Consider the following 21042-nt stretch of genomic DNA (forward strand, 5'->3'; position numbering starts at 1 on the left):
CTGAATAACTTAAAGAGACAGAGAGATATCTCTCTCTCTCCATATATACACGCAGTACGTGTGCACTACCGGTGCGCCTTTACATTGGTGCACACCTAGATCCCGATTCTCCCAGCTCTCCCCCAAATCAGAATGTTTTAGATTCAGTCCCGATGCAAGCAGCTGGGCCTTGCCAGTCTCCATTCAGATCTTTTGCAGTCAGCTGCAAGTTATCTCAAATCCATGGAATAATTCAGGTACTTTATTTCCTACAGATGACATACATCATCCAGGAAAGGAAACGAGATTAAACACACACACACACACACGCACGAGTGGTGCATTGCAGGCAACTTATTATTGCAATAATCACTTCTAGTTGTCAATACTAGGATTGCTGCTCTGTACAGTCAATCACAGAAATAAGTTCTACTTCAGTAATCTCAGTGCATGCATGAAAACCCAAAAAGCCCTTCAAATATTTACCAGTTTATTTGTATTAGTTAAAAAAATTGGCAGAAACTGTATTTTTATGTTACAAAATGATTTTCGGCCTGCTGGCAAAAGCTTCTACAAATAAACTCACGTTGCCTCTGTTCACCAAAAAGGTGCTTTAGGAAACAAGACTCATCAATGGTGTAAATGCACTTATCGTTGAGCATAAAATGGTTCCAAAAGACACATTTGGTAAAAGCCACAGATACGGGCCAGAGAACCAGTCTCTACAAATCTGATATCCAGAGGTCGGATTTCCATTAACAGTAGGATACGGTAGTCACAGCTGGGCTTTCTAAAAGGGAAATTTGATGTGGCTCAGGTGCCCACAGGAATAATTCACAGCAGAAGCCAGGGTAAGCATTTCTGGAGAGAAGAGAAGCAAAGGGGATTCTTCCTCATTCCCTCTTCTACATGGCATTGGTGCAGCTTCAGAGCACAGCAGTTTCTCCCATAGTGCAAGAAACAGAATATGGAACTCGGTATGGCAAATAGGCATAAGCAGTGTACAAGACTTTCAAAGATAATATATCCTACAAAACCCTACAGTTAAGACAATTAGGTCTCAAGACTGTTTCAAACAGCTCCAGCTTCAGGATTTTAATTATTAAAATCATGTCACTGAATCAAAAGAGGTCACTAAACCCAAGCCTCTGCTACAATTATGAAGCAGGAGGTTTGTAAGGTTTGTAAAGAAAGTATGCTTTATATGGTCAGTGTCAACTAGCTTGGAACACGGCAGTTTACAATTTATTACAGATTAAAGGTAAGTGGTTGATTCTTCAGCATTCCTCCTTCCAGTCACTTCTTGCACTATATTCTCAGTCATATCTTGTTTTGACTTTAAAAAAAAAAAAAAAAAAGATCAGGGCATAGTTCTGCTTACATGAGTCATCAGGTGTTCTTCTGGGAGCTAAAAAGAAAAATAAATTTAATTACTATTACATAGTACTGCAGGCAACTTTCAGGCTGAATTATAAATCAAATGTCATTTGGAAACATATGGCATAGTATAAGATTGGCTTAACTCCATTATCTCAAGATGAGAAATAAAGCCCAAATATTGAAAGCGTTCAAAAAAGGCACCTACCTTTGGTTAGTAATTCCTTTCAAAAGAGCCCATTTACTTCTCCTGACACTGGGTCCAAGTCTATATCATAGAAACAGGGTCTTGTAGGAAGTCCTGGCATAGTGCTCATCTGGACAACAAAAGATAAAATGTTAAAGTGGAAGCAGCCAAGTTTTGTACAGCAGATGCAATACCAAATCACTGCTGAAGACTACGATGGCAACATCTGATGCAGCCCCTTGCACAGGTACGTACTAGTTGGATGACGGTCAGGTACCGCTTTGAAGAATACGGCAAGAATCAGGAACTCCTGGCTCAGCAGACAGATCTAGGGTTTTTGGTTTTTTTATGATGAGGATTTAGTTTGGCTTCTGCCTCTGCCAGTGCCTGACCCCAAGATTTGGCAAAGTACTTAAATATCCAGCTGACCAGTTAATTGTTAGGTGAGTGCTCATGGACTTTGCTGTGGCGAGACGACAATTACTTGTGGCAGTTTCCTGGTTATTAAAATGAGGATCCATGTTTTAATACAACTTTGCAGACTGTAAAGTCTCAGTTGATTGCAATTCTTAGGTCTAGAACTACAAGTGTTAAGTAATTAGGAATAATTATGGTTGACAAGAGAGTTTAAATAGTTTGGGGGTTTGTTTTTAACAGAAATAATAAAGCTTAAATAGAAGATGGAGAGGTCAGTTCTCCTGACTGGAACATTTCCCACGCGTTCAAGTCAGAAGGGCTGAGCAGTGGCAGAACTGAAGCTAGCAAAAGAGCTGCTAGCACCACACCTGCCTCGGGCCAGTCTTCTCCAGTTGTCCCACTGCTGAGTGCCCAATTTCAGAACCAGAGAACGCCACAAAGCCGGCATGGGCTACACTTGGCCTGATTTACTAAAGCGACTGACAGGACTTCTGCCAGCACACGTAGGCCAACACGAGCGCTCTACAAAGGTGGGCAACTCATGACCACGCGTGGTAGTTTGCACCAGTGGCAATTAACCCCTTTAATAAAAAAAACCTCCAGGTCTTATTTTTTCATCTGCATCATCCAGCCTCCGGTTTCACAATCACTATTGTTATGCCTGTCTCCATTAGATTAAAGATCTCTCTGGCAACCTGGTATTTTTCTCCCTGAGCAAGTATTTTACACGCTAATCAAATCACCTCACAATCTTCCTTTTGGTAACAAGCTAAGCAGAAAGGAGGCAAAGCTGCATTGGTTAAGCATTTTCTGCAGTTCTCAAAACCATTTGGGGAGCTTTTGGAGTCCCATGCCATTTTCCTAAGCTGTTTACAGGTGCTAACACCAGTCCCGTATGTAACGTACCACTGCAGGTCTTGCATGGCTTATGTGGAGGTAAAAATCACTTCAAGTCCACCCTTTGTAATGATTTCTAGGACTTCACTAGCTTTTTGTCAGAGCCGCTGCTTTCCCAGACAGAGAACGGGGAAAGGGGGAGGGGGCTACTGAGAAGACCCCCAATTCCTTCTCTTTGTGTTTAATTGTATGAACATTTTGCTCTCAAGAGATCCATAGTGCCTGGAGGGGTTTTCCTGTTCTCACCATGGTCACGCACAGCAAGAAACTTCCTATTTATTTAAGTATCACTGAAGAATCATAGAGCTTTGCAGATCTCCACCTACACATTCAGAAGGCCACCGCAGGAGCTGAGACAGTGACACTGAATAGAGTAGGAGGAGCCATATTGCTGAAGATGGGCCTGACTCTACGATTTCTTGCACTTTCTATTTTGAAAGGTACAGTCAGCTTTCCTCCTTTCCTATCCATAGGGCAGCCCACAGTGGCTGATCTGCTATCCACTTAAAAGCAGTCTGCTTAAACCCTGCTTAAAACCTTAAATTTCTATGCAGTACAGGATAATTTCCATCCAGGCTACTAATTTTCCGTACAAGTGCCTACAATGCTTAATGCACTCAGTCATTTTCAGAGCTGAGGAAATGAACTTTTCCTCCATTATCCTCCTCCCCTTCAATACCACACGCTGAAAAAGAACACAGGGCAACTCACACTATTTACTTACATGAAAAAATTTGACCACGTGGATATCATCAATCCCCTTGCAAGACTTCATATAAAACCAATACCAACTAAGCATGTATTATTTATTGCACTTGTGGAACTTCCAAAAAACCCACTATTTAGGAACTAAAAATCCAGAGCTGAATAATTTGTTTTCAATTCATCAGCAGCACCAGAAAAGAAACCCTAAAAATATTTGAGTCCAATGATTTATTTCACTTTCATTGTCTTCCATGCTCAAAGGTAAATCTAGATAATCTTTGACATTTTATTTCCTTTAAACCCCTGAAGTATTTCATTAAAATACAACAGCTTCAACTTTGAGCCAGAAAGGGAAAACCCCAAAACTCAGAAGCTGAGAAAAAATATAAAATGTGACAAACCTTTGTGATCACCTTCAGATACCAAGAATACGCATACACCGGTGATTAGTTTCACCTCAAATTTCTCATAAAAGCTTCTGCATAGAGCTATATATTTATTGCATTTTCAGCTCACGGGTCAATGGTTGCTGCCAAAAATTTATTCTGAGGCTAACATACCTTCCGCTGGATGGGTTTAAAATCATGATCTGATTCAAAGTGCCCTGGATTGCTTCTCAAAAAGGACAACCCTTCCCTGGCTTTGTGGACACCACACAAGAGCGATCTTCATGTCCCTAACCAGAAGACCTACTGTTAATTCTGGCAGAATCAACACCATCATTTACTACATGTCCGAGAAAACATTAGGGACATGGGAAGGGAGCAGAAAGGAAAGAGTCCAACTTCACAGAAACTGAAGACATCAAAAAAGAGAGCCAAAATGTTAGTTTTAATGCCTGAAAACATCTCTCTCTCGTGTAGCTCATTAATGCTGTGCACCCTTTCCTTGTCCAGTGCTTATAAAAATAATAAAAATAAATCATTGTTTGGATTAAACCTTGGCTTGCAAAAAAAAAATGCCATTAAATAACAGGAACAAGCATGCTATCTTTCATTTTATCCCAAAACACACCTTAGTCTTTAAAAACACGGATGAGCCAGACTTTAATCAGAATGTACTTATTTTACTTATGTTGGGTGATCTGGAAACCCTTACCTACCTCTTGGTTTTGGGGTTTTTGTTGTTAAAGAATTAAAAGAAAAAGATATCCAATATTTGGCTCTAGCTAGCATTTGAAGAAAGAAGGGACCCAACTCTTAAATTAGCAACTTTCACCATCTGAGCCATGTACCCCTAATATGCTTTTGAAAGCTTCTTAAAACAACCACGTTGCCATGAAGACTTCAGAAAAAGGTTCAGGCCCAAAAAATAAGAAAAAGAGCTGCTCGCTCCAACTGCTCCATCCCCTAAAATAATCTAACAAGTTACTTCACAGCTGCCCAGAGATTCCCCAGTTAAGATTTCCACTGGATGCTTTCATCCTAACGTTCTTCCTTTGGATGCAAACCTGAACATTAGTTCATTTTGCAGGTAGCTCCTCTTTCTGCCAGGCAATTCATATCAAAGCTATTCCAGGATCCTGTTTCCATTGTAGCTACTCTCTCTCTCTCTCCTCTCAGCTGACATTATGCCAATCACGTCAAAGAACAGAAACTAAAAACTCAAGGATACAGTGAAATGAATTGTTGGAACTGATGCAGGCCGAACAGCAAAGAGATGGTCAGCAAAACCATTAGAACCAAATGGGAGGGGAGACCGATAAATGATTAATAGTACAGGTCAGTTTCATTTTGGAAGTGCCTCATCAAACGCTGCTTGCTTTGTAAGCTTTGGAGGAGTTATCTTGTTCTACTCTGATCTGCAGCATGCAGCCTTCACCTGCGATACTGCAAAGTGCTCTCATCAGGAACGTAAAGTCACAAGGGCAATTAGGTGGGCCAAGAATTTCTCCCATCCCCTCAACCATACTGCAGCTCCCAGAATTCATAAGCTGCAGAGCTCAGCCTTTCCTCAAAATCCAGGAAGACAGTGATGTGGGACCTGAGGAGTAAACTGGGGGGTTTGCTAAGTATTCAAATGGTCTGATGGTCTATTTTAGCTTCTCTTTTCCCTCTGAAAAAAAACTATTAAGGGCATCTAATACAATGGACTGTTAAAACACCAACTGTAAATGACAAAGACTCTCCTAATTAAAGATACCTTTTGTAACTGCTTACTAGAACATACATGAAGTTTTTTTCCGTGCCCCACAGCTAAAGGTTTCCCTCAATCACGTACCGTTCCTACTAGTGGATACAGGAACCCAGCACCAACGCTGGCCCGAATGTCTCGGATCGGCAGAACAAAACCTGTAGGTGCGCCTTTTTGTTCAGGGTCGTGAGACAACGATAAGTGAGTTTTAGCCATGCAGATTGGCAGGTTTCCAAATCCCTGGGGAAGGCAATGAAAAGAGAGAGAAAGAGGAGAGAAACAAGTAACTTTTCCCGTACATAAACATAATTGCTCTGTTCTGCCGTTCTCTGCAGACATCAGACAGTTTATCAGGACATTTTACTCCTCACCAACTGCCTCACTCACAGCCTCTCAGATCCGTTCACCATTCTGCATCCCCATTCCTTCTCTCTCAAACTCTTTCCCTGCCCCCACTAAGTATTAAAGCAAGAACTACCATCGCCCCCAGCCCATCCCACTGAGGAAAAAATTAATGGTATGGAAGTGTTAAGACATACAACCTTGATAGCTAACTTACTTTCTACTATCTTCCCAAAATGTTAAATTTAAACAGCTCAGAATTAAAATTCTTGCTCAATTGAGGTCAGTTAATTAGAAATGTTGATTAATATAATTGCAGGTCATGAGGAAATAGCAATTACATAGCTATGGTATTTTGATAGACGTGTAAAGGAATATACAAGAAACGTGAAAGTGAAAAACTATCTATACCAGTAGTAAACAGACTGTAAAAGCAAGATTATTTGAGCACACTGTGAACAGTGTTCCCTTCATTAATTCAGAAGCAGGTAAATTCACAAGAACATCATGCTAGAGAAGAGCAAAACCAACACAACAACTAGAAAGTATCTAATTCAACAACCAGATTGCCAGGTTCAAAATTTACAAAAGTAGACATTTTTCCACAAGAAGTATTATATCACTTGTGGAACTCTCTCCCCAACATAAACTGTGACTCCACATGGGTTCAAATCCATATGGGTTCAAATCCTGATTAGACAACTCAGTGGAACCAGATTTAAAAAACAAAAAACAAAAACAACAACAAAAAAACATCACAAGAGACTATTTGGCACCAGTGGGAGCATTTGTAGTTCCCTAATTCCCAAATTGCTGAAGGATTGGAGAGTAGAGAAAGATCACTGAACCCTCCTCCTGCTCTTCTCTTCCCCATACACTATCACAGAATTGTGGGCCAGATGAGTTCTGTCTTCCCCACTAGAAGCCAGGACCAGTTTCTCCCTCCCTGTACCACCTCCTCTTCCTCCTCTGCCGTAGCACATCCAACGAGTCCTGGACAAGGAGATGATTTGAATCATGATTCCCTTCACACACAGCTTGAACGCTACCGTTGAATATGAACATTTAATTGAAAAGCACCGCTGGTATCGGGTGACATGGGAAAACTCACTTGCTTAGTGTACACGGAGACTTTCTCCTGTGCTTCTGGAAGTAGCTCAATGTCACTTGCCCCGTAGATCTGCTGTGCAATAAGCCTGATCTTATCTACAACAGGGAGCTAGAGAAAAAAAGAGAGGAAAGACAGTGTGGCCAAACTACAAAGAGCTGTAACACTGCAGCAGCTTCACGCTCCTTCACAGGTGTTGCACAATGCCCACCTGCAGATACAAGAGCTATTCCCATTTGCTGTAGAACAAAACTGTACGGTAATTTGAAGGTTTTCAGAACAGGTTATATTTATCTTGTTGCAGTTGTTTCTCTTAGTAAGAGGGCAAAATTAGTTTACTACGGTCAGAAACAAAAAGATACACAACAGTATATTCTTATAAGCTGTGCTTGCATGTTAATTACCCCTGCTGCAAGAGAGACACCTTTATTCTTTCTCACGTCAAAGTCAAAGAGCGTACAAAAATAATTTGAGGGAATACAAGTTAATGTTTAAATAAAAGCACAAATAAAACAGGTTAAAGAAGAAAAATTGAAAGCTTCTGTTAAAGAGCTAAAACAGATATAATGACATAGCTCTGTACCTCATTAGGTTCTTGAATAGGTGCTTGCTATTAAAGGAGGATTCTGGCCATAACCTGTGTGACAGTGACTCCATTAGCTCCAAGTCATCTGTCAAATTTGCTTAAGTAAAAATTCATTAGAAATACACACACACCCTCCCTCTTCTATCCCAACCTCTAGTGTGACTCCATAAGCCTTCCTTGCAGAGGAAAAAAAAAAAAAAAAAAAGTTAAAAATGGACAAATTCTATTCCATAGCCTGTTGTATAGATTCCCATCCTGAGCAACAAGTGCATCCAGAAGCTCTGTGGTAAATTGACAGGTTTGGTCAGGCTTGTTCCAGTCCATGCTCCAATAGGAATGCACATGTCAAGTTCAAGAATTAAGCTTTCCCCTACCCTGGAACATGGCTGCCACAGTAGAAACCTGCTTGTGATCTCTAGCAGAGCCACAGCAGCATGTTCCAGTGTCAAAAATAAACAGTATTTAACTTAGATAGTCAAAACAACAAGAAACGACTAACTAGGTCTTTGAGACTGGTGGAATAAATGATAGAATCACAGAATGGTTCGGGTTGGAAGGGACCTTAAAGATCATCGAGTTCCAACCCCCCTGCCATGGGCAGGGACACCTCCACTAGAGCAGGTTGCCCAAAGCCCCATCCAGCCTGGCCTTGAACACTTCCAGGGATGGGGCCTGTCCATCTGTTGTGTTCTAAGAGAAAATTTCTTCTCAGATTCTCAGAGCCACCTTTCAGCCAGCCTTCAGCAACTTAAGCTAGCGAAACCAAGTGATCTCCACCTTACAGACAAAGTACCTCTGTAATACTGCAAGTTCTTACCTCCACATTATAGAGGAACCTGAAGTTGCTGGGTGTCTGTGATGCTCTCTGAACAGCGTGGGCCAGCGCGACCGCTCCTTTGCCTCCCTCTGCCCAGTGAGTGCACTCCACAGCATCGAACGCCCCCGCTTCCTTTGCCATTTGTACTACAAGGGCCAGTTCAGCCTTTGTATCTGTTCTGTAAGGAGAAAAGTTTGTGCATTTGTACCAGGATGCAGACACAGTAAAAGAACCATTTTGTTCTAACCATTTTTTACTCTTGCTGACAACATCCAAAAGCTGCCTAAAGAAACCACAGAATCCAGCCATCAGGAAGCTGCTGAGGGGCTATGCACCACCACCTGCTCTTGGTGAAGGACGCTACTCCACAGAGGAACAGACAGCAACGGGGAGCTCTGGAACTGGATGCAGAAACCCATGACTACTGACGGAGCAGCATTCCAGACTTGGTGTTGTATCTGTCCTGTATCAGCAATATAACTCCCGTTTTCAGAAGCAAACACAAAACGGCGTTAGCATTGCTGATTTAGAGGTGCTGTATGATGTGCACACAACAAGCTGAAAAGCGTAACTTCTCTAAAATCAACCGATATGCATTTACTTCAGATGAAGAATCCTTAGCTGGCTACCCTGCTTCAATTGGCATCACCTTTAATACACCAGTTCAAAGCTCTTCTGCTTGCATAAAAAGACCACACACAGATTCCATTTCCTGTGCAGTACAATGTGCAGAGCTCAAAATACTTCTTAGTGGCACATAATTATTCCATACAGCAGACCACTGAACACAGTGTGGTCGACAGCACAGGCACCTCACCACCTAGTAAGAGCTTAGATTCCACATCATCACAGGCACCTTTTGTCCACAGTAATTTGGCCAGTCAGGGTGTCAGTGATGGCAGATAATAGTCACTGATCATAAAATCCTAAGCTAATTTAACCTAAGGAACGCATTTGAAATTACTAAGCAGAGCTCCTCTATTTATTCAGCATCTTACAGCAATGCAAAATGCTGCAAACAATACACAGACAGTACTGAAAACAAGAGTTTGTGTTAAACGTAGCATATGAAGTGCCACAATTTTATTCCCACGCGTCACTTCCATGTCCCAGCTCACTTACTTGAAAGAATTGACAGCCACTACTACCGGGACACCAAACAATCGCGCATTTTGGATTTGCTTGTTGAGGTTACTACAGCCTTTTGCCAACAGCTGAAGATTCTGTAAAGAAGACAGCAAGCAGGACGCCCGTTTTATTGGGGACAGTGAAACTTTTGTTCCAAATCCACTACGTCCACAGCTAGTGATAAAAATGTCAAAATGAGAGGGGAAACCACAAAGGCTGCTTTCTGAACAGTCCAGACCAGTGCATGGTCTTGGATGGAAGACAGGAAAAGGAATGACTAGTTCTAATGATCACTGGTTTCAGCTGCCAAGCCAAGGAAAGATAAATCACTTTTTACAGGTTTTTTTGTTATTCTTAGTAAGTTAATACTCGCGCTCATTAACTCTCCACAGCAAAGCCTCGTTTCCCTCTCTGACACATTCCTCTTCATGTATTAAATATCATCAGCAGTGAATTTCATGACACTTGTTTGAAGTCCCGTGGCAAGAGCTTTTGGTTTAGGCACATTTACATTTTGCAGCATCAGGGACTATTCATGGAAATTCAGACTTTTCATCCCTTCCTATGCAAAGGATAATCCATACAGAAGCTCTACAAATGAAAAAGCTGCAGCAATGTAAAGAGAGCCAGACCAATTGTCCAAGTGTACGTAACCATTCAAGACACAAGGATAGAAGCCGAGACCTTGGTTAATTTTCCTTTCTGCTTGCAAAGGAGGAGAGGGAAATAAAACCAGAAACTGCTGCTGCTAAGAAGAGAGTAATTAGAGAGGCACTCTGAATATTTTCAGAGACAATATTTCATCCAAGAAATTACTCCATACTGAGAGGGTCCAAGGGACACAGAATAGATACTACTATCAAAAATTGAGCTCACAGACAATTGCATGAGTTCAGGAGAAACAAAAAGGCTCTGAACACTGGCTAGGTCAAGTACGATAAATGCAGAGCCAAAGTAACATCATTAGGAAAAAGAAAATATGGAAGAACAACATTACAGCTTGTATGAGGAAGCATTTCCCTGGCAGCTAAAGAAATGACACACACTAGCTACCCAGGCATGCGCTGCAATATCGTGCCGTGACTGCAGTTAGTTAGTCAACTGTCACAAGAGTTAAAGAAGGTTACCTCTTCCGTATACTCCTTCGGTAAAGGTACCCCAGCAGTGACCTGAGAAAAAAAGGAAAAACAAAAAAAGAAGATGGAACGCCACAGGATTTTTATCCATGACAGCAATTCGTACTTGATTCTTATTGAATGGCGTCAAGATACATCATTCTATTCCAGGCTGATCTGTTTTCTAAGGAAAAACTGGATCAGAATAACAGTAACAGCCCATAACTCCTAAAGAAAACCTTGCCTAATACTTACTGCAGGCCCTCCTCCATGCATTTTCAGAGCTCGGACAGTAGCAACCAACACCACCACATGAGGCCGGAGACCAGAATAGCGGCACTTAATGTTAAAGAATTTCTCCATGCCTATGTCTGCACCAAATCCTGCTTCTGTAACTAGAGTAGGAATTAAAAGAAAAGAAGCCTGTGAGAGGTTGCTGGGTGGAGAAATCATGCTCTGATTATATAAATCAGAAGCTTCTTCCAAGACAAAAAAAACCCAAACACAGTCATGATAGAAAAGAGGCAGATCCCTCCCTACAAAACAAACAAAGAGCAAAGAAAAAAACCACCCCACACACTTACCAACGAATCCCTCTTTACCCACAAGCTTCAGTGCTATTTTGTCTGCCAACACTGAAGAATTCCCATGTGCAATATTGGCAAAAGGTCCAGCATGAACAAACACTGGTGTTCCCTAGAAAACGGAGGGTGTGGGAGACAGAGAGAGAAAAATCAGAGGGTACAATTTAGCAAATCTGCAGCATTTCCAGAGCTAAGTACTACGGTACCTGAAGGTAAAGAAAAACGCTTTTAGAAGACAGATCTTAAAGCCTTCTGATCAAACATTTGTTATCAGTAATAAGGACTACAGGGCAAACAGAATTATAATAATCTGCACAAGTGGAGATATTAATCCGCTTAGGAAAGGATGGCTAAATCCCAGCAACTCTTTGCCATTCTCCTGCATCTGCACTATTTAGATTCCCAAAACACTTCCTGCATTAAAGACAACAGAACAGAGACACAGTAAAGTTTAGTGCATTTCCTTGGGGCCATCCCACATGCCAATGGCAGATCTAGAAAGAAGGTAGCCTTCTCTCCTAGCCCTGAACCTTAAGTAGGAAACCACAGTAAATCTCTAACTCTAAGCCAAGTAAGCCCGCGCTAACTGTGATGAATGAACTAGACCAGTTGCTTCTTGGCCCTGAGAACACACATACAGCAAAGTCATCTGTACTCACCTCTAGTGTTTGCATGAGGTTTGGTTTAATAGCATCTTTCATCAAGACAGCCAGAGCACCAGTCACTCCCTAAAAGAAAAAAGACCCATGAGTTTCCAGACGTACAGAGACTTTGAGACAGTTCCTACGCAGTGTCAAGGCTCTGCTTTTGTCCTGGTGAGCTTTCAGGACCAGAACCAGCAGTTGCTCCAGGTATAACTAACCCTAGTGAGGCAGAATATGACCTTCACATCCTTGTAAGAGGATCTGTGATTTCTGCTTGGTGCGGCCTTTTGGTTGGCACCTTGCTTGGGCCATCACCCTGTAGTGAAGGTATAAAAAGCAATTGCTGTTTCAATGCTATAGCAAGGTTAGTAAACAACAGCAGTGAGAGGGTAACTCTTAGGTATGTACGGTTTCCTGTAGACCGTTCAGTGGCAAGAAGCTGGGAGTCTTTGAGGACAATCGTTATACATGTTCAAATACTAGACCACACTCATCACCCTGGTACATATCTCAACTGTAGCATTACTGTCTTTTCTTTTGCGGTATCTAAACGTACTAAGGAGTCTGAAGTTACGCCTATGTCAATGTTGTTGGGTTTTGCAGGCAGATTTGTCTTGGACTTTTTGCCTTCCTCACTTCAGCAACTCAGCTCTACATACTGGCCTTAAAAACGCCATAAAAAGCTGCTACATGCTGGCCAAGTGTCTCGTGCAGAAATAACTTTTAAAGCGAACCTCTGTGCTCATGAGCAAGACCAGGCTGACACCATGAAAGACCAACACTGAAGCCCATATTTCCTCTGAGGTGCAGCAATATACCCTGCTTCAATTCTGCTTCCTGCAAAGCGAAAGCTTGTGCTTTGGGAAAAGAAAATGGGGGTTTTGTCATCCTTGTGACTGACACAGTCCACTAGAAACTGAACCGGCTGTTACCCAGCACTTGCAAAAATAACTAGCATTGCTATCATGGGTATTGAGCCAAAGATTCACAGCAGTTAGGAAAACCGTGAACCATGAGTACTTTTTCTTCCTTTTTAATTTCAATTGGATTGCAGCACTCAATTATACAAAAGATTTTTTTTTTTTAAAAGACATTCACTGCTTTGTTTCATTAGTTTCAATCTTGCCACATGAAACCTTATTTAACATTTAATGGATAAGCTTTAAATTTTAGTCACCTCCAGAATAATGAAAACTACACAGCAAGATTTCCATGATGTGTCACTCAGTGGCATTTGAATACATCCCATCTCTAAAAACCTGTAGTCATTTTTTGATTCCACATTTCTTCCCAGTTTCTTTGCACTTTCTGGTAGCACACTCATGACACTGGTTATACCACAGCCGAAGGACCCAGACAACTTATTGTGCTAGTCTGATCTCTGTAATCACCACCTTTCTGTGTGAGGAGGATGTAACACAGTCCGAACAACACAAGCCAATGGCCACCATCAGCACAAAAGCATAACACTCAAGAGAACCTGTTGGGACGGGTCTGATACCATCCTCCATTCCACAGCTGCAATGGACAAAATTAAATATAACTAGATTTAAAAAAAAAAAAAAAAAAAAGGTAAAAAAAATAGCTCAATTCCCCTTTCCTTCTCCAAACAGGGTTGCCATCTTCAAAGCATTTATTGGAAGAAGTGTCTGGGGCACAGGCTGCTCGCCTGAAAGCACACTGAAGCGTTGTTTGGGAGAGTGCTTTTTGACATACTCCACAAACACACCAATAACTATCGTACGGACAGCTGCAAGACAGTGCTGAGGCTTGCAACCACTGCTTAGGACGGCTTTACATACTGTTAATAGACATCACCATTTGGTGATACTACATTCAGCATTTAATACAGTGGAAATAGAGGATTTGTCTTCCTCACCAAAGGCTGCCTTATGGAGACCTTGCACTTTTTACAAAGGGTTTGGCTTTTGTAGCATTCACAGTCTCCCAGAATAAGATATTTCATCCTCTGTAATTAAATTTGAACAAGGCTCTGTTCCTGCTCAGTATTTTCCTCACTTCAGGGAGTCTGAGAAACAGGACGGCCAGCAGGATGCATTTTGAGTTCTTCCAATTCATAAATATGCTTTTTATCTAGAAGCCATCATGTATTTCCCCATCAATTCCTCTGGTGCTAGCTTCAACTTGAGACACAGCACATCACACAGGACCATTTGTCCCTGCCCAGGTCACATGCACACACACACTCTCTGGGTAAGGTGCTAGTCACACTGAAGTAAAATAACTTCATTAACTCCAGGGGCTAAGATTTCATCTTTAATCTTCTATAAGTTAAGGTTTTTCTGTACAGAACTGTCTCTATGCTTTTCAATCCAAGGACTTTCAGAAGCAATAGGAAAAAGTTAGCATTTAAGAACTGAATGACTGTCTTACAAGGTCATCTGCTGTAACTGGTTCTCCTCTCTTGCTGGAAGCTACTACCATTCTGCCCAGTCGTGTTTTCATATCATCCAACCCGTCAGAGAGTGCTAGAACTGCCATGATTTCACTGCTCACCGTGATGTCAAACTGAGCCTGCAAGAAATGAACAAAGAACGTGAACTCATCAAGATTCCCTGGCAGCAATCCTTACCTCCATTAAATTCTTGAAACAAGGCCAATCATCACCATCATAACAAAAAAAATTAAAAATTAAAAAATACACACATATAGATGTAAAAGAAATCCAAAACATTACTCTCAGAACATACTTCATTTAACTTGGCCATTTTAAAGTGGGTTTTTTTTCTGCCGAATTCAGTAAAAACTACTTACTCCATCGCTATTACATGACTGTCTCCTGGCACATACATTAGTGATTCATGTAAGAACACTTAACACTAATTATATTTTTGAAGACTGAGCTTACTAACTCATCTGACTATTACTAAACAGTACAGTAAATGACAAAAAAAAAAATTACCAGATTTTATAGGAAATGAAGGGCAGAATTCATCTGACATAACACAGACACCTCTATCGAAGCTAAGCAGCCTAGGGGCATTTCAAGTGAACAGAAAGAGGCTTTTCTGAGCACAATTCATGTGAAGTATTAATTTGACAGTTACTTAAGGGAGGAGAGAAGTCACAGCCCAGATTGCCTATTTTACTCTATTGATTAGATAATAAATATAGACAACAAGCTCAGATACCATGTCTAGTTTTGGCCAGATACATCCCACCCAAAACATCTGCAGTGGTGAAGATTAGCCATCGCCACGCATCATATTTACAGAGAGCATGTTTGTAACACTTATTATGCCACGGTCATCCTAGTTTGGGAAGGCAACATTCAGGAAAGGACAGGGAATGGGGGAACAGACATAGAACTGAACACTGCACTGGTAGAAAATTTAACTGCTTGGTTGAAGGGATTTTCTGCTCTCTCTTTAACAAGGTACTGGTTAAAGACGGAAATATCTGGGGTTACAGGAACTTGCTTTAGGGCCACATTTTTCAAAGTACTTTTTAAAACATCCAAGAAAAGGGAAGAATTACCGTTCGTGAGAAGCCTTTTTCTGTTGGAGACTGTCCAATAGTAATTTTCCTGAGGAACCTGTCATTTGTATCCAGTACTGCAAGGAACGCAGAGAGAAAGACGAGAGAGAAGTCACATTGCAAGTCCTAAGTCACATCTATGCCCCATTACAAACACTCAGCTAGATCACCTATGAAGAGAGGATGGCAGTTCGAGATACTATCCTCTCCTGAAGAATGGCAACTGCTACTCAATGGGATCCTCCCCCAGAACTGAACTGCAACAAAATTAAGATGCCCACAGTCACACGCAGACCCTGCACTGCATCCAGAGGGAGCCTACCTCCTTCTGCGGGCATTAACCACAAGCACAAAGCCTCTCTGAAAAGCAGAGCTGCTAGTATTATTCCAATTGCTTTTTCACTACCATTAGTCAATCTGAAATCGGGAAATTATTACGGCCTAAAAAGAAATAATCATTTTAGAGGTTAAGTGATAAAATGGTCAGATTCTACCATTCAGTGAGAGCAGTTTCACACAGCCCCATTAACCCAAATTACCTTGGAAACACAAACTATCAAACACTGGCTTAAATTTGCTGTTTCTTACTCTCTGCTTTAAAAATTGTAAGTATTTTATAAAATATTTCCCATGAGACAGACTACTTTAGCCCCATTACAGGGTACGAAGCAAGTTTTGGAGAACACATTTCACACTGTATTTTAATAAAAAGAAGGAAAAGCAATACTCTTGGGGTCTAAATCAGAAAAAAAAAAAAGAAGTCTTAATTTGAAATTTCTTTTGCTAGTGAAATATTAAATCTGCCAGACCAGAGATTGATCGTACCTTCAGGTATCTTTAAAAACCTTTTAAAAATCCAGCCTTTATTTGCTGTCAGTCCCCAACAGAGCAAGTGGGCAGATTAAAACGGGGTTTAATCCCAGAGCAGAACGCTCTCCTTGCTCAGAGCTTTCTCACTCAGGTAAAAAGGCTGCAGTTGCCAAACTCGGCTTTCTCAGTGACTGACAAATCCAGAAACACAAACTTGCACCAGTTAGTGAAGTCCCAGTCCTTGTGAAGTTAGAGCAGATCCAAGGCCCTGCATCAGACCTTTTAGAAATGGGATCCCAGTTGCAGGCACCTGGCGCGCCAAACGCTCACGAGAGGCCAGCCCTGTCCCCTTTCCCAGGAGACACAGCTCCTGCTGCACTCACAAACCCCTCTTTTGACACATTTTGTTTCTTAATATAATTCTTTCATTTAACGGCTCTTATACCTCTTTGCCACGTTATGGTGCCTGGGTCAATGTCCAATCTCACAAATAAGTTCACTTCTTCCTTTGTCAAAGCCATAGGGTCAGTTTTGTTAATGCCCAATTTCTATGGGAGGAAAGAACAAATAAAAATTAAAAAAAAAAAAAAAAGCACAATGAAAGGATTCACAGAAATGAACCTTTCACTAGAGCAATGAGCCTTTGGCAGCAGCATCTGCATATTCAGGAATAAGAAGGGGCTGCCTTTTTGGTGCCCCTTCTCCTAGACCCCACAAGAAGGCAAGATGATCCATTATCAGCATGTAAGCGGGAGCAGAGCTTGCTGCCGGCCAGCGAGTAAAAGGCAAGGCAGACAGAACTCATCAGGGCAGGCTGTCACCAAGCTTTGTGCAAGGCATCTACAGGAAGAGTAAGAGAGAAAGCTCTGCAGTTTCTTACATGCCTTGTTCTAATCATTAGTCTCACGTGCTGCCGTCCATTTCTCATTAGTTTGCCGAGGGTCACTGCACACAGCCACACGTATTTAAAGACACTGCTTTCAGCATGCTGGTTAAGCAGCACAAAGGAGGAATTAAACCATTCAGTCACAAGGCTGTCAGCATCCCTGAAAGCGGATCTTGAACATACTGAGAGGATGGGCAGTTTGCCAAGTTGCTTAATTGAGAGAAGAATTATCTGAAGAAGCCTGATACAAGTGCAAGCTTAGGAATGAGGAAAACGATTGAGTTGATTTATGAACGAGCAAGCTTTTTTTAATTAACTAGACAGCTAAGTCATATTTTTCTCCAGAAGAACAGCAGGGAAGAAGAAAGTCTGTTTTCTTCCTCTTCAATCACATCATTTAGAAAAATAAATACATAAATAAAAAATAAAAATAAAAAATTAAAAATAAAGACACTCTTTCCGGAATATTAGCATCCCATTTACATCTTGACATTCAAGAGGAGTGGTTAGGGTAGAGTTCCCTCAACAGTCCATCAGGAACACCAAGCAATATGACATAGCTTCTTTGCTCAGCAGCGGAAGCAAACCACACACTCTTCAATGGTTGAGACATTATAGTCAATTAATAAATGAGAGTTTTAGCTTCCTAAGTAGTCTGACTATTGTTTCTGACCTCCAAATGGGCAACTGATCCAGCCTCAAATATTGTACAAACAGGTTTGTACTTTGAGCTTAGCAAGCCCCACGCTGTCCTCCTAGCCAGAAGGTCCAAGCCCAGTGCAAAACTATTCCTGTGTTAATCCTCATTTTTGCAGGGGCCAGGGACACACGCTAGTTCACATTAATTTCTGAGGATCAGAGGAGCTGTGGTCGCGATGACAGGGCTACTCATTTAACTGGAAATTCTTTTTCTGGGAAGAGGAGGAGTGGGCAATGTAGGGGACAGGTATTTTTTTCTATTTTCCCCTGTTAGCTCCATCTGGATAAGATGAAAAATTCTCTTATGTCCTCATTTTGCTGAATTTTATAAATTGCCTTTTTTTGCAATGCATTATCTATATAGGATCACATGGGAACTATCAATCTCTAGCTGTAACTGGGTGTAAGGAACAGAAAGTGATTCTGGTCCTTTCTCAAACTGCATTAAGAACGTTGAATTGACACTATTAATAAAGGGCACTAATCCCTTCGCCTCTTCCCACTCTGTTACTCATACAGCATATGATAAAGAGAATTACATCAATGATTCTTCCCCCTGGGGCTGCATCTCACTGTTTTCTGCGCTGCACGAAGAGCTACCACACTTTTGCCCACTTTATGAGAAAAATAAATGCCAGCAGAATGACCTACAGGACAACATGAGGGTTTCTGTAACCTTCCTTTGCCTATATAAGGGATGAGTAAGTGGAACAGAACCAGAAACCAATGCGAAACCAGTGAACTTACCTGTAGTCTTCGGATCTGAATGTCTGAGAACTTCCTAACACCACTGACAGAAGGCACCAAGCGGTTGTAGAGAGCCTTGCAGAACGAAACAGGTAGGTAGTCAGCACTGCTGGCACACTCAGAACATCTTGGCTAAAGGGGGCTAGCCCAAATACCTCATGAAAAAGATCATACCTGGTCAGTCTGAGTTAGCTCATGGAATATACGTGCATCAACAGCAGCAGCGACCAGGTTGTTGGCTGCAGTAATAGCATGGATGTCACCAGTGAGGTGGAGGTTAAACTAGAGGACATAAACTATATCAGTTACCTCATCCTGCTGCAATTTTCACTTATTTCAATTCATTGTAGACAGATGGAAAGAGAAGTATTAATAGCAAAGTTAAAGTGGGTGAGGGTGGAGGGGGAGAGATTGCTCAGTGCAGTATGTGGAAGAGAGGAAAGAATTTCTCTAAAACAGAAAAATGCCTCCCCCACATTTATGTCATTTTATAAACTTCCAGAATGAAGCTTCCAAATAAAAAGTCTTTTTTTCAGGACAACAGTTCTCACACGTTCCTTGACACCTGAAAAGATCAGAGCATGGCACATCTGCATTACTCCTCCTTTACCTTCTGACCCACTCTCGTGGTTTCATACATACATTAACTGAAGCTGCTGCTGCTCCCACAAAGGTATCCGAGCTAAACTGAAACCAGCAGCCTTGCGTAGTGCTAGCAGTAGAGCTGTGGTTGCACAGAGCTCTGCAGAAGCTAACCACTCAAACACACAGTATCGTAGGCAGAACTTGTAGACCACGTACTACACAGTGACACTGCTAGTAATTTTCTTGGTTCTATCTCATTAAAAGATAGTTTGAGTGGGCTTGTCTACATGAGTTATCTGGCTGCACCATAGCTATACTGACAGAAGACTTGGGATATAGAGCTTACGTGACAAACTTGCATTATGGCAGTGGAGTAAGAGATGTGGGTAAAACAATCCTTTTCCTCTGTAGCAGAGCAGCAAAGGAGGAAGATGAAAAGGGGACATTAGAAAAGGCGGTATGACAGAAGACCTTATGGTACTACTTTATTGGAGCCTTGCTAGTGTGGTCTTAAAAACCAGAGAGCTAAAAGCAGAACAGAGGTAGTCACATACTGATTATAAATCCTAATTAGCAAATGCTAATTGTTGCCTCCTTCTACTTACATGCAACAAGAAGCAATTAGTACCACCTTGGTTCTGCAGTATGAACTCAAAAGTTTTTCACTTGCTAATCTTTTCCTAGGATGAAAACTTCATGCAGAAATATCCAATGATATATCAAGGTCATTACTGTAACCAGTGACTCCAGATACTTTGATTTTAGGAGACAAGCATCGATTAAAACACTCCCACAAAACTATGTGTACGTATACCACTGTGGGTCATACTTAAAGAAAGTCCTTTCAGCCAGTTTGGTTCCAAAAGCAGGGCTGTTTCCCACTGTTGCACACAGTCAAGTATTTTGGCTCTTCTTATTAACACTCACAAACAGGAGGAGATTATTTTTCCTGTCACATCTATCATTCACACATGTTCTTGGCACTTGACTAAATCAATATTCTGCCTCCTTAACATTTTTACCTTTTATGGATTTGCTGCATCAATTGGAATGAACAGCCCTTTTGATCATTTCTGCTTTTCTTCCTAGAATTGCCCCGTGCCAATCCATAGTGCACAAGACAAAGGTAGAATTATACAGGCAATTACTTTGAGAGTTCAGAAGCACAAGAGCACGTGCTACACGTGCCTTTCAATTCCCTACCCCCAAACACAGGATTTTACTTGTTGCCAAGTCACGTCAGAAATATGCTGCAGTGCCAGTCCCCCACACGCTGAGGTCTTGGCATTACTGATTCCCAACTTCCCTTTTCCCATTTCATGTTAGTAATCTAAAACACAAGTACACCAAAATAGCTCACAGAAAGCTGGTGACCACCACTGCTGACAGAACTACTTAATAATCTTCCAAAACTTAAGCTGTTATCATCTTCATTTCAGTGCTGGGAAAGAGAGGCACAAGATGTACTTTGCTCAAGGGTATGCAGCAATTCAAAGGTAGAGGAGGTGAGGGAACAGAAGAACTGGGAATTCCGAGTTCTATGAAGTTCCCTGACCATTCAGACACCCTTCCGAAACAACCAAAAGCTTTGCTGAAACCAAGCATCCAGTTCTTGGGAGTGCTACACCGGGCCATAAACAAAAAATATTCATAAGTTGCCTGAGTGCATTATCTCTTAGAGTTCTGCAAGCTATAGGTACAACGAGGCTTTCTATAAAGAATTACCTCTTCCATGGGGATAACTTGACAATAGCCACCACCTGCAGCTCCACCTACAGAGAAACAGTAGTCAAATCAT

At 41.5% G+C, this 21042-nt stretch overlaps 1 protein-coding gene across 2 annotated transcripts in view; it reads right to left on the bottom strand.

The window, feature by feature from the left end:
- Positions 1-456: 456 nt before the first annotated feature.
- The window catches only part of MTHFD1 (methylenetetrahydrofolate dehydrogenase, cyclohydrolase and formyltetrahydrofolate synthetase 1), a 44097-nt gene continuing 23511 nt past the window's right edge, over positions 457-21042 (bottom strand). The window contains exons 13-28 of one of the 2 annotated variants that reach the window (XM_074148594.1): positions 20970-21016; positions 18834-18941; positions 18660-18734; positions 16773-16875; positions 15518-15594; positions 14414-14554; positions 12035-12103; positions 11376-11487; positions 11047-11186; positions 10804-10845; positions 9671-9771; positions 8549-8726; positions 7149-7256; positions 5783-5935; positions 1565-1673; positions 457-1387 (exon numbers count right to left, since the gene is read on the bottom strand). In XM_074148594.1, coding sequence (XP_074004695.1) covers positions 1584-1673; positions 5783-5935; positions 7149-7256; positions 8549-8726; positions 9671-9771; positions 10804-10845; positions 11047-11186; positions 11376-11487; positions 12035-12103; positions 14414-14554; positions 15518-15594; positions 16773-16875; positions 18660-18734; positions 18834-18941; positions 20970-21016 — 1544 coding nt within the window. In that variant the 3' untranslated portion in view covers positions 457-1387; positions 1565-1583. Of the gene's footprint in view, positions 1388-1564; positions 1674-5782; positions 5936-7148; positions 7257-8548; positions 8727-9670; positions 9772-10803; positions 10846-11046; positions 11187-11369; positions 11488-12034; positions 12104-14413; positions 14555-15517; positions 15595-16772; positions 16876-18659; positions 18735-18833; positions 18942-20969; positions 21017-21042 lie in introns of those variants that run through there. The other variant, XM_074148593.1, reaches the window with a different exon arrangement.

Source organism: Numenius arquata, chromosome 6, assembly GCF_964106895.1.
Source record: "Numenius arquata chromosome 6, bNumArq3.hap1.1, whole genome shotgun sequence".
Taxonomy (NCBI): Eukaryota; Metazoa; Chordata; class Aves; order Charadriiformes; family Scolopacidae; genus Numenius; species Numenius arquata.